General features: G+C 39.3%; 1 protein-coding gene across 1 annotated transcript; it reads right to left on the reverse strand.

Annotated features, from left to right (window-relative positions):
* Positions 1–5,719: 5,719 nt before the first annotated feature.
* Positions 5,720–14,545, reverse strand: LOC140646986 (carboxymethylenebutenolidase homolog). The gene is given in 5 exon segments (XM_072851350.1): positions 5,720–5,899; positions 6,569–6,660; positions 7,690–7,832; positions 11,507–11,614; positions 14,331–14,545. Coding segments are annotated over 5 exon segments (738 nt in total).

A 14,545-nucleotide genomic window follows, 5' to 3' on the forward strand; every position in this document is an offset into this window, starting at 1 on the left:
TTGTTTTTTATAAATAATAATCTTGTTAGAGTTACTTATCCTATGAACTCTTCAGTGGGGGCCTGGTACATAACTAGGGCTTCCGTGCCTTACAGTAATACAGTAAAAATAAAGTTAAGACCAACCAGCCAGGCAACCATCACAAATTACTTAAATAGCAATGAAGCCAGTTCTTTCACTCTTCATCGTGTGTATATCCTTGTCAGGAATGCATAACTTTCTTTAGTATAGACTGTAAAGGCTTAATACAGGACGCAGCATTTTGAAGAAAAAAAAAAAGAAAACACAGCTACTGTGTAGAAAGATACAATTACACTTAGATTAAATGTGACATTTTCCTCCATAGACTTAAAATATTCCACAGATGACCTTTTCAGTGTCAAGAAATTATTTTTCTAAACCAGCTTGAGCATCAGATATTGCAGACTTTTGAAGGGGGATACTTAAGGAAGGTGCCAATAAAAATATACCAGTGAAAGCCAGAGTATAAAATAATATTTATCTAATATTAAATAAGGAATGCATTCAAACCCTAAGACAGGAAAAAAGAAAACTAAACATAAGGAAAAAAATCCTTAAGTTGAGCCAAATGTTTTATGAACAAGGTAACAGTAGGGCATGGTTAATTTTTTACAAACTATTGCTTATATGAAAATAAACAAGTAATTCACAAAGGTCAAAAAATACCAGCCGAATCCAACACAGATTTATGAAGCTCCTTGGTCTCAAGTTAATGATTTTATGCTGCTGACCTTAGGTTAACCAGCTGGGCGAACTGACTTCATATTGCTGCAAAATGACTTGCATAACACATTTGAATATGCACAGAGTATCTCCAAATTATTAAAGAACGTGGAGAGAATTTAGATAAAGATTTACCTAAACTCTATACAGATACATCATGTGTACTAAGAAAATTTTGCTACTACAGAAACAAGGATGTTCCAACTTGACTATGCCAAATATACTCACAGAGAGAAATGGGAAAAAGCAGGTTACTGAACAGTCCCTGACCGAGTGTGACTTACATAGTTCTGGCACTAAAAGGACAGCTTTAGGAAAACAAACAAGCAAACAACCTTACAGCCAGGAGATTTGCACAGATTTCCAGGGACCAAGATGTTCTGGATTTGCACCTTAAAGTTGAGAATATCCCAAGCAGTGTTAGAAGGGCTAGGGTTGCAGATCTTGGGAGATTTCATTTTCACAGATCAATTCAAGACAAGCTGTATCTTATTTAAAAGCTGTATTAACTCTGGGCACACATTTATACAAGTCCTCCATTTTTTTTTAAAATAAGACACACGCACCCATAGGTGGTTTTTTTCCACATGTAGTCTCACATATAGGACTTCTAATTTAAAATAAGTCTACCAGGAAAAAATGAATTAATAGATGAGCATATAAGACAAAATACAGTTTAAATATGTAATAGGAAAGAGTTGATAACTAATTTTCCATCCACAAACTATTTCCTTTTGATTAGACTAAAATATAACAAAACCAGCAACTGAATATTAAATAAACATGTATTTCAGAACTCCAGAAACACAAACGTAATGCCCTTACCAGTCAGTATATCCTTAAAGGCTTTAATTGCAAATATTTCACATTATCTGATAAAATGTAAAGCAAAATGTAAAGCATGAAATATTTACAGATTCAGATACAGCAGCTGAGGAAAAGAGCTCCAGACACAAGCCTGCAAGGGGTAGTGTTGGCTTGTATGGTTTATAAGCCATATAGACTTTCAAGCTTTGTAGCATAATCAAAACATTTTGGTGTTTCTACATTTGCCATAGTATGCATTACACACAAATAGTATCTTTTTCCACTTCTGAGATGCTACTGAAACATTCCTTAAAAATGAATCCCCCTCTCTTACATCCATCAAAGCTATTCTTTTAGGAGGATCTGTAAACCCACAGCCTTGGTGTTCCACCATCTCCACCTGCAAGCACTTGAGCATTTATTTGAAGACCAAACAATAACTTCAGTTTTCAGAAACTTGAACCTACAATCAGAAAAATATAAAGATATTGCTGTGCGGCTCTTTCAGTTTCAACAGACTCTCCTGAGTCCTCCTCCTGACAGGTCATCCTCACCTCAGGAGGGAAACTAGAAGGTTCTGAACCATCATCTCAAACAATTAGGGAAGAAAGGAGCCCCCTAGTAGCATTTAAATGAGCATGCACTCTTTAAAAAAAGCACGTAGAAAAAATGAAAGTCCCCCAAACATGCTGAGTCAGACCTCGGCATGCACTTGTTTTACATTTCTCAGGAGGGAAAGCTGTAAAAGTTGAAAAAAAACCCAAAAACCCCACACATACCTGTAGCACAGCAAGTGTGCGAGATAGTAGAGGCAAGCCACAAGAGCTCAGCGTGGATGGTTACCACCGAATGTGATCCCAAAAGAAAGTGCTAACCGATAAAATGAAAGGGGTGAGTGCAAGGATCAGGTTTCTTCAAATAAGAGTTACGTAAGTTATTGCCTTTACCTTTGCGTATCGCAGTCACGAAACTGACAGTTCACTCTTTTTAAAGCTGTTAATATAATCGCTAGTGTAGACAAGGTGTGCTACTGTGAGGAGTACTGCTACAGCCGAGTACCAAACCTTCTTTTTAAGTTACACAAAATGGCATTAAGCATTGGAGGTCTTGTCTTTTCAGCTTAGGAAACATGTTGACTTAGCTGAGCAATTCATTCAGACAGAACTTTTTTTTTTTTTAAAAGCGTGTTCCTTTGTTTTTAAAGGTTGGGGTAGTATCACTTTTAAACAGTACGTTGGCATTATTATTTCCTTAGACTATTCATCCATTGGTAAAAGACCTATCTAAAGTCATCAGCGGGGTGAGGTAGTGAAGTAGAGACATTGTTTCAAAGCTCTATATAAGACAAAGCTTATATAGTAGAGGAAAAATATTTTTGCTTTCAGAGTAAAAATAAATAACGCGTAAAAAGGTAACTGTTTTGCAGATTGCTGTACATATCATTATAATAAGGGTTTAAAATGCTGATACATTTTTATCCTATTACAGGACATTTTATACATGTTTTTTTCCTTTTGAATTAAAGTGACTGCCTGATCCTTGTATCCCTCCTATTCTCCCGATTTTCTTTTTATGGGATTATTAGGATTATTCTTTAAAGAGCTTTATCTAAGGATATTAGCAATTCAAAATTCACTGTTTCCTCAGAGGCACGTCTAAAAAGTAGCACTAAATGCATGTTAGTCTACCACACTTTTGCCTTGGGAAAGCGACCAGCCTTACAATATAGTCCTCATATATAAGCTGTTTTCCCATATTCTAAATAACTTTGTCAATGCTATTTATTTACAATTCCTAAAATAAAGTCAAATGAATGAAAAAAAGCCTACCAGAGAATTCCAGAGTGAAGTCATAAGGTTCAAAACCCAACCCTTTTGTTTTGGTTTGTTTTTTTTGCTTTTCCCACTTGTATACTATAAACAACAAATTATAGCACACAGGGAGCTTAGATACTCCACAGCAACTTCAAAGAACAGTAGTAAAATAAATGTGAGAAAAATTAGCAGTTTAAATCATTCCTAGAAAAGAGAAATGACAGCAAAGCTTGCAGAACCTTCTCCTCACTGGAATTGCTTAACCACATTTCCACTCCCTTAGTTACAGTAATGTGGCTCCGGAAATTCTTCTTTACATGTTAAGACTATTCCCCTTTACCTTAATATTAACGTTAAACTTTAGAAATTAAATGGCTTTTAATTTGATTTCCTGTTGTTTCAATGTTCCTTGCTGGTTTTTTACATGCAATTTTTTTACTTAGAAGTCAAAACTTAATTCAACACATTCATGATCTCTGTACGTGTAGTTGATTGCACTTTGTACTGTAAACACACACCTCTCTTGGATCTCACATTTTCAGCTCTTACTCAGTGACGTAGAGTTTTATCATGAAGATTTGGCTGTACTTGTAGTAACTTGTAGCTAGCCTTTCACTTCAAACAAATGCTGCATCTCTTTTTTTTCTTTTTGCTTAGTCACGGTGTTAGTGTTACAGTACACATGCCATTTCAGTCTTTATGAATGACTGCTGTTCTCTAAATATATGACCTGATCGTCCTCTTGCACATTAGCTAACCTTCTAATGCTAATGGAACTCCATTAATGTGGAGTTATCCAGGTTTTACACTGGGGTAATTAAAGTACAATAAACCTCCAGACCTCTACCTTCTTCTGCTGGAAAAATGTGTTATGAGAGCTCTATCACCCAGGTAACAGCTGGATTAATACATTACATACAGATGGTATCAGATGAAAAGCAACAGTTAATCAGCAGTCGCAGGCCAGAATTCTCTGAAGGCCTCCCCACAGGAAACACGGAGGGCCATGAGCAGCATGTAAAGGAGGAAAGCACAGATGGGAAAAAGCAAAAGAAATTAAAATCCCATTGAGAGAGAGTTGGTTAATACACACTGTTGAGTATTTTTAAATGACACACCACAATGTATATTTCTCTGATAGTTTATCAGTTTGAGAGATTGTCATTAGTAACATTAAGGCTTTCCCAAATTACATTTTCTTCCCATTAAATCACATAGCAGTCTTTATCAGTAGCACTGAGAAGGTAAAAAGGGACATACATTCTTTTCTTTTTTTTTCTTGTAACTTTAGAAGTACTAGCACCTAGTGAAGAAACTAGGCAGCTGGTTTCAAACTAACGAACACAAGCCTTTCTCCCCATGAGGCATAACTACACTGTGGAAGTCACTGTCACAGGGTGCACTAGAGGTCAGCATTTCAAGCAGGTTCAAAAAGGGACTGGCAAATTCACAGAGGCTAGGTCCATCCGTGGCCATTCGACACACTGCTCCAGTGGCAACATCCAGCTCAGGAATCCCCTCAACGGCTGGCTGCCAGGATGCGGCGTGAGAGGGGAAATGCCCTACGCAGCCACTGCTGGCCACTGATGGAGGCTGGGTGCTGAGGTAGATGCCATCTTGAGCTGATGCAACACAGAGATTTTTGTCGTATCATCGATGGAAAAATTACGTAACAAGATACATTATGCAAAAACATGTAACATTTCTTCTTTAAGCAGCAACCATGGTTTGTAAGCCACACATTAAAATGCTCTGTCTGCAGATTGCATTGTACTTCTGAATTCCTAAACTGACCAGGAAATCATCTATAGAGTTTCACAGAACCAAAGGTAATCTGAGAAAGTAGTAGCCCATCTGAATAACCTTAGCCACAAATTTTGAAACAAGATATGCCCATTTACGTCACCTGTTAAATACACATCTGCCACCAGAGTACAAGTCAAAAAAGCCTAGTCTCTCAAAATGAGCTTCACCAAACAATGTATTTGTGCCCCTCAATTTGGGGCTTGTGATTTATGTAGAACTTAGATGAATAGTGGCCATAATACACAAAGAGGTTAATTTACCATTAGTCTAACTTATTTCAAGCATTAAGATGAACCTGAAGGAACTGGAGAGTATTTCACAGCATATTAAAACATGACACTGCTAGGTGAAATCTGAGGCTTCTTCAAAAGAACATAATATGAAAGTATCAATTACAATCTACTGACAAAAAACATCTAAAATATGCTATTTGCTTTTTTCTTTAATTTGTTTCAACAAACTCTCCCCTCCAATTTTCTAAAATGTGTTATTGAAAATTTCCAGTGTATTACATAATTGTGTTACAAATTAAGTTGCTTGCTCTTCTATTAAATGTATTTATTCAGCCAGTTGATCATATCCTTTCTTCCTTCCTCAACATAAGGCTTATCTTGAGGATTGATATCTTCTCTTCTGCGATGTACAAAACCATGAGTTTGTCCAGGATAAATTTTAACTTCAAAATCAACTTTACAATTTTTCTTTAGCTTCTGCTCCAGCAGGGTGACCTGTAATATAGAGCATAGTAGTAGTTATATTAATATAGCCATATCCCATGCTGCCAGTCCTCAGCTTATTCATAGTTCAACCCCCTAATTTATCATTCATGCTAGACACTAATAACCACACTCCATATGGGCAAAACAAAAAGTAGAATTATATGAAGAAAAAGCACCTTTGCAGTAAGGGTCTAGAAAATTTGTTAGAATATTAAGGCAAGTCCAACAATCTGCAAAGATATGGATATAACAAAAGTACTTCCTACATGTGAAATATATGACAATGCTAAATACACTACAACTGAACAAAAAGCTTCTAACAGACACCTATGGATGCAATTTGGCATATCCTACACGGTTTATGGGTTCTAGAAAACAAAGTCAAACAGCAACAGATAGCTCCCAGAGTAGAGTACTCCAAAACAGCAATGGGATTTTGATAAAACTTTGTTACCTGGGTTACTAGCCATACTTTCACAAAAGAAAGAGACTTAGGGAGAAGAAAAATATCTAGTTTTCATTCTTTGCCTAGGTTACATTAGCCCTTCTATGTCTAGCTCCATTTTTCTGCTTATTTTTTGACCTTCAAACACTATTATGAGGCTGAGTCTTGACTCCCAATTCAGGATGGATATATAAACATGCAGAAATGAAAGAAGATGGAGGTTATTAGCATACTTTATGAAGGGGAATTAAGTCATCTTTTTCAGCAAAAATGAAAAATGTAGGGTTCAGGAGATTGGATATATCATCAGAATCCTTGATTAGTCCTAGAAAACATTAAAGAAACAAAAAAACTCTTCAATTGACTTTTAAGGTGAAATCCAGATTCAAATACAGCACTCTGCTTCTGCAGTGAAAAGTCTTCATGTCTCATACAATATGTAGCCATAAATATTAGCTTTACTTTCAAGCTACTGTAAACTCTATTTAAGCCAGTTTCTTAAGATACAGCCTGAATATCTGAATTAATAAGACTTGAAAGATGCCTTCTGTGCATACAAGCTTGAGTTCTTTTGAACTGACTGGGAAAGTCAGTGCTTTAGTAAGTAGACCAAAATTTACATTCTGACAACGTTAGCAAAGGCCAGCTTAGCTATCGCAGCTTCTTGAGCAGAGCATAAAAGGAAAGCTGGTGTTAAAATAACCACAATCTAACTTTGCAGAGCAGCTAGATCAAAAATAACACTCTCTGCTCCCAAGTGAAGTTCTAACTCTGCAGCATGCAGAGCAGTAGCAAACAGGAAAAGGGAGCTAAATTGGGAAGGTGACTGAAGGACAACATGTCTGTCTGTCCAGACCTGAAATAAAGACATGGCTGCTATGACCCATTCTGAAACTAGGAACAAATATCCTCACCACCATCTTCTTTGCATAATATCCTTCCTACTCTGCTGAAAATAGAATCGAATTGAATCAAATAGAATAGACTATTTCAGTTGTAAGGGACCTACAACGATCATCTAGTCCAACTGCCTGGCCAATTCAGGACTGACCAAGTTAAAGCATGCTGTTAAGGGCATTGTCCAAATGCCTCTTAAACACTGACAGGCTTGAGGCATCAACCACCTCTCTAGGAAGCCTGTTCCAGTGTTTGACCACCCTCTCCATAAAGAAATGCTTCCTAATGTCCGGTTTAAATCTCCCCTGGCGCAGCTTTGAACCATTCCCCGTGCAAAATATCTCTCTTCATCAGCTGATGGCCTGATTTAAAGAAATAATGCTAGATCAAGTACTTCAGCTACACAATATACATATGCATGTGTACCTGCTTGTGTTACATCCTTGTATTTACCTACCACAGAGAGATAGACCAGCCTTCAATTCCGGGTATGTCATCATCAGGTGATGTACAGCAATACCACCCCAGCAAAAACTAACGACCCCTAATTTCTTTGCACCACACTGTTCCTTTAGATATTTTAGGACTGCATCAGCTTCTCTGGAACATATAAGCAAATGCAAATTAAGCACCCATAGTAAACCCGGTATTTGAAAATATGAAAAGAAAATGTAGAGATGCATGTAAGTGTCCCCATATCATGCTGCTACTATATTTTCTTTCATATACTTTAAAGAAATCATTATTTTAGACAAATATTAGGGGTTGCTAATCTGAAATCATCAGAAAGAGAAAAAAAAAGAACTGAATGGAATTAAATAAAAACGCAACATGAATAACATACATCAAAGGAAACCTAAAGTGATGGAAAGTAGATGATTGATTAAACACTACCTAAGAGTTTAAAAAGCTTAAAATTCTCTGAGAGGCTGGATGAATTTTTGCTTTGTAAATGTAGATAGAAAAAGTAATAAAAATCTCTCTAGAGAATACTATTCATCAGACAGTCAAAATGCTGACAATAACTGTAAGTTAACACCTGAGATATTTGCTGCAGGAAAGTCAATGTAACAAACATGGTAGATGTTTTCAGAATTTACAGTGTAGCTTGAAATACGCCTTTCCCAGATGCTGTATTCTGAAAACACCCATTTACCCCTGAAGTAGGTGTCACCATGCAGAGGCAGTAAAGAGAAAGTATTGGTGGGAGAGAGGTAGCAGTTAAGTCTTTTATATCACTTCAAGACTATTTTCAGCCCCAGTTCCTTGCCCCGGAGCACGCAAGCTATATACACCATCGATACATCAGCCTTACAAATACCACGTCATTTGCCAACACACAAACACACACAGAAGCAAATTAAGTGCCAAAAAATTCTTTCTTCACTGGAGCTGACACTTGAAACGTGTGAATTGCCTGTAAGAAATGCCAGGCAGAGCCCAAACCTTCCTTCCCATTGCAGCAGAGAGGGGACAGATTCCGAACTGAAAGGTTTCCCGACAACTGACCCCTCTGAGACAGGAGCCTTCTGGAAATGATTCAGTTATGTCTCCCATAACCTTCTAACCAAATACCTAAGCCCAGCAACCTTCAACGTAGCTACTCCCAACATTCCAAGAAAGATATTTGCTCTCCCAGGAAGTTAATTAGTTTGGTCTCTAATTAGTCTGACCCCTTCTCAGTATTGTCTTGCCAACAGCTTCCTTCTGTGCTATTACGGCAACAGAGCACCTCTGCTACTGACAGGTCTTTACTGATAAATGCTTGGGCAGTGTTGCACATGGGAGGGGAAGACATGATCTCCTTGGGGGCAGGACTAAAACAACAGGAGACTTTACTTGCTAACATTAACAAGTTACAATTAACTAACAGCTTAAATTCAAAGCTAAATGGAAGGCACGACAGGTCACAGATCACTGCCTGAGCTTTGTTCCTCAAGGACTGCTTCATGTGTGAAGCATTAGCTTCTGTTTCTCAATGGTCTCTACGCACACTTCTTTACCGAGGACATGAGGGTCATTTATCATACAAACAGCCAAAAGGCTGCAGGGCACTACCTCTACATCAGAATTTAGAGGCCAGAAGATTCTAGTCCAAGTTACAGAGAAGAAAACACCTTTGCTTGGCAAAGGACCTTGGCATCTTGTAGCAGCCTGAGTTCAACAGCCCAAGAACATACCTGGTCTACAAACAGTAGCAAAACTCTTTCAATGAAGAGCAGCAGTTGGTATTTGCCTATTACTTCAGCTGTTCCAGCTGTCATTCTTCCTTCCCCCTTCAAATGTTTAATCTTGTTTGGTTTTGAGTCAAATTTGGGAAACTGTCTGTCAGTGTCCCTTCTAGTCACAGAGTTTTCTATCACTCTGCCTAGGACACATGAAATAACAAAAGAATCCCAAGGTGTTATCAGCATGCTGAAGAAATCACTCCTATTTCTCTCCAGAGGTTTTGTGTTTCTGCTGTGAGGAGACACGATAATTTGGACCACATGGTCTGTCTTTGAGGCAGAGAAGAAGCCCTTAAGCTACCTGTTAGATTCTCTCAGGAAAGAGCAAAACAAGAGGTGCTGCAAACACTGCTATAGTTCAGGAAGACGCCAGTAAAGTCTGTTTCAAAATCTGCAAGACAAATCTAAAACAGGTATTACAGACTCCATTACTAGAAGTAAATTATGAGTTAAGGAACCCAAGGGACATTCTGATATAACTGGGCTGATGTGCATGCAGGAAATCTGAGCAATCAAGAAAACGCCAACACTGCTTAAGTCAACTCAGCTATCAGTCAACTATCCTAAAATGCAGGAAAAGGGATGCAGTTCCACCAACAGCTGGACAGAACTGGAACCAACAGAGTTTCTTCAGCAGTGGTGCCAGGATAACATCTTTAGGAGCTAATGAAGATGTCCTTGATCCCACTAACTACAAGAGCTTATAGTCTGCATGTAAGTGCAGGCTTGTACCTTTCCCTTGGTCTTTGCTAAGCCAAGAGTTTGACTCTAAGGTTGTAGCAGCAAACAGCTCTATTATCCCACTGCTACGTAGCTGTGCAATATAACGAAGGTGCTAGCAGAGGACTCTTGCCTCACATTGTCCAAAGTTAGCACTTTTTTTCAAGGCAGCCAACACACCATGAGTTCAAATGACAGCAAACTCAGTCTTAAAAATTCTTCACAGTGAAAAGAAGAGACTGCATGCCAAATCTGTGTTCAGGTCCCTGAACACATCCACTCCTCCCTCCCCCAGGGGTTTGCTGGCAGGACCCAGGGTCAACCTAGAGATAGTGCAGGTGAGGGCTGCTCCATTCCCTCTAGTGACCATGGGGAGAGGGTCCCAGACAGCGCTGTGGGGCAGCCTCACCAAGGGCTGACAACCCCCGTCTCCATGGGAGTTGCTTTTAAGCTGAGGCTCTGCCACTCAGCCTTGCTCGAGCTACAGCTCCCGCTCTTCTCACAGCCATGCCTGTGCCTCGCCATGGGCCCTGCTGATCCAGAGCCCTGTCCAGATCATGGACCCACAGACTGACTTCCCAGCTTGGCCTCAGTCCTGCCACATCACTACAGACCTGCCTGGTGAACACTGGACTGTATCTGATACTGGTTAATGTCTCTGGACCTGTCCCTGACCCCAACTTCCTCATTCCCAGCTTGACCTCAGACCTGCCTCAGCTGACCTTGGCTGCCATCCTGGTGCCTGCCCTGCCCATCTTTCTGGAGTACTGTGGGATGGGGCCCTGGCACGGCCAGCTAGTAATCCTCTTACTTCCCAACACCCTGTCCCCCAGGGAGCCATCAGCCCTCACTGCACCCTGACAACAGATGATCCAGCCATCAGCTACCTGGGGCCAGTTAGACCATGCTGGGCAAGTACAATGGTGCAATCAAAAACTCTTTTCTTCTTTCCATACAACATCTTAAAGTATCAGTCTGTTACACTCAGTGAGACTCAAGATGAGAATTATGCTTTCTCACTGCTCATGTCACCAGTAATTTTTAAACCATGCTTTTTGAGGCAGAGGAAGCAATTAGCAGTCTATGATATCAACATCAGATGACAAAACTCTTCACTAAGCCACTACTGAGAGAGCTGTCCTTGAACTGTGTTCAAGGCAAAATAAAAGGTCACAGATTCCATCCACTTCTAAGGAGTCATTAAAAAAGGCCACTTTCACTGGTAGATTAGCTGCATCCCATTTCAAAGAAGGAAAAAAGGGGGTAAAAGAAAAGCAGTATCTGACAGCAGCAGGCAATGTGATATCCAGCTCCCTGACATCTTACTTGTTTATCTTCCTGGCATCTCAAGTTTTCAGCCAATCATCAAACTTGGACCAGTCATCAGAAGGCTTCCAAGCTTCTCTTCCTGCAAAAAAGTCTGGACAGATGGCTCTGCACACACAGACACACACAAAAAAATCAAAATTGAATGAATTAATCAAACACTGAGATTTTTTTTGATCCTTCATAGCATGGAAAGTTTCTATGCAGGCATAATTTTGTTTTGATTTCTTTTTCCTGAGAAAGTAATGTTTTTAAATATCACTGTTAACTATTCTACAGAAATGCTTATGAGCTTTAGAAAACATTTCTAGGTATCTATATAGGCTTTTTTCACTGACTAAACCGCATAACACAATTTGTGATACAAATCTGGAAAATATGAATATTTTTATCCCTAGTATTTACCTGTTTTGAGTACATACTTTGAAACTATACACAGTAAAACAATAGACTACCTTGTAAAAGGTGATCAAACTAGGTCCTGATTACAACAATTTTAGATTTTGCATACAACATAATACCATTTAACATAAATCCATCATTAATGGGTTCCATTTAAACAAAGACAATTACATAAAATAGTTATTTACCACAGAGCACATCATGAGGCTTACTTATGGGCTAGGAAAAAAAAATAAACACCTGCTGGACTGAGGTCAGCAAAGAACAAGTGAAGGGAAAACATGTGGGAAGAAAGGGAGGAGTGTTTTACTGCAGACATAATTTGTTGACTGGAAAAAGGGAACTACAGTAAGAGTCTTCTCAGTACTAAGGAGTTCCTGCATCACGGGGGTACCCAAACCCTGGCTCAGGATGACCTCGGCTGAAATGTGTTGTGTGACCAGCAGCAGAGTTGTGATGGTGCAATCACTAGTGGATAATGCAGTCTCCTCATGCAGAAGAAAACAATCAGGGACTCTGGAAGCTGCCATCACTAGGTCACTGCCAGATGCTGCTGTGTGTTCCACCAAGCCCAGCCTACAGGGAAGCAATGGGATCCCTGGGAAACTGCTATCATCTTTCACTTACTAAATGCCTTTGGCTCTCTCCCTCCTCAGACACACAGTACATATCTCAATGATCATGGTGAAATGACTAGATCAGTTTGGCCTAAAGCAGACCAAAGTATGTTGCAAGCTTTTTTTCTTTTTTAACTGTATTTGATTATTTCTGTGAAAAAAACTGACATCCACAGCATACTTGTGTTTGGAAAGGTATGGGCAAAATTGCACAGCCTTTGGATAAGTACCTGTCAGAAAGGCTATGTATTGCTTTGAAAGTGAACCTTCCCAAGGCCACGTAGAAAAACAGGTTCTTCCCTACTCAAACTAGCCTGATAAGACACTACCAGCCATCAGTCTTAATGTGGTCTCTGAAATACAGCTCTCATAGCTCCTCATCCCATACTGCACTAGGAAAAAATCCAGCTATTTTCCTCTCAATAAACATTGGTGCACCAGTTCAGCGGCATCCTGAAGCAATCAGGGAAGACACACATGGCCTCTCTTCGTTCAGATGCTGCTGCCTGAAAATTTTCAGCTCTCCTCCTGCCTAGAGCAATGGAAATCCCAGCCTTCTTCCCTTGACCACTGCGGTATTAGCAGTACAGGGGGAGGGAAAGAAGGTATTACAAAAAGAAGTATGACATGGCATGAATCACAGGGAAAAATTACAGGAAGTAAGGTAGTGTTGAGAAATACCAATTCATCAGACACTGGGTACTTTTGACTGAGTGGTCTTACTGTAATAAGAAAGCACACTATCATACTAGCAATTTGCCAGTATCCTGCACAGGTGAAAGGTGTACATCCAGTCTCATGTTGAGAATGATTGCATTTGGTCACAAGACAAACATACTTCCAACCATGGAGCAGAATAGGGGATGTCAAGGCCTCAGGAAAGACAGTAGCAAGGAGCAGACTATAGACCAATTCATTGTTCCAATGTATCAGAAAACCCTAATCCTCACAAAGGGAGTATCTTTATCTCACAGAGACATAGCACTTCTTTCAGCTCCACAGACAGATCTCAGCCACGTGGCAACTGTCTGCTGACATCCGACTTCCCTTCATGCTCCATAGGCTGAGAGCATTAAAGGCAGCATCTCTCAAAACTAGACCACTACAGAATTAGGTGGAGGTTTGCTGTTTGGAACTGCAGGCCAGTCCCAACCCTGTATGAATGTTTGTAAAGTATACTGCAAATGTGTTACCTTGCAGCATATCCAGTTATTGCAAGATGTTGCTGCATTTTGGAATTTAACTGCTGTAAGGCACCTAAAATGAGTGTGAAAGATTTGCAGGGGGGAAGGGGATTGTATTTAATACCCCATATGTGCATATGAATCATTCATATGCACATATTCAATATCATATTCAAAATACAACATTCATTCATACTTCTGATAATTCTTTAAAATCCCATCATATAATTTAGCTTGAATGACTGTTTATTTTAAAAAGACTGTTTTTAAAAATTCTGTTTTTAGAAAAAACAGAATACACACTTCTGTTTCAGAACACACTTTTTTAAAGCCATCTCACATTGCTGGGAAAATTATCAGCATCACTTTTTACTGCATCATGTTTTCAATATTCTACGCATTCTATGTGTGCAGTCACTTCTGTAAACAGCAAAGTATGAAGGAAGCATGCTGTACTCTGAAACATCGCACAGCAATGTTCCTTTGTGTTTTTGTATTATGGAAGTATATCACTCAAACTGCTCTGGTAATAGTTTACTCTCATGTATGGGAATAACAGTTCTAACATAAGACTAGAAATCATAAAGAGTGGGATTTCTTGGAGAAGAAAAGATTTCTTACATGTATCCATTAGCCGCAAGCATATCAGCCATGTATCTGGTGTTTGGGAGTTGCCATCCAAATATATCATGAATCACAATCACAGCTTTGTCTGTGCTGGCAGGTGGTTTGCAAACATACGCCTTGATGTGCTGAACTTGTACGTCCTGCCCACGGCCTCCATAGTCAAACCTGTCTCCGATACCACATGGGCAGGGCCTTGATTTATTAGCCAT

This window comes from Ciconia boyciana, chromosome 2 (genome assembly GCF_034638445.1).
Source record: "Ciconia boyciana chromosome 2, ASM3463844v1, whole genome shotgun sequence".
Classification (NCBI taxonomy): domain Eukaryota; kingdom Metazoa; phylum Chordata; class Aves; order Ciconiiformes; family Ciconiidae; genus Ciconia; species Ciconia boyciana.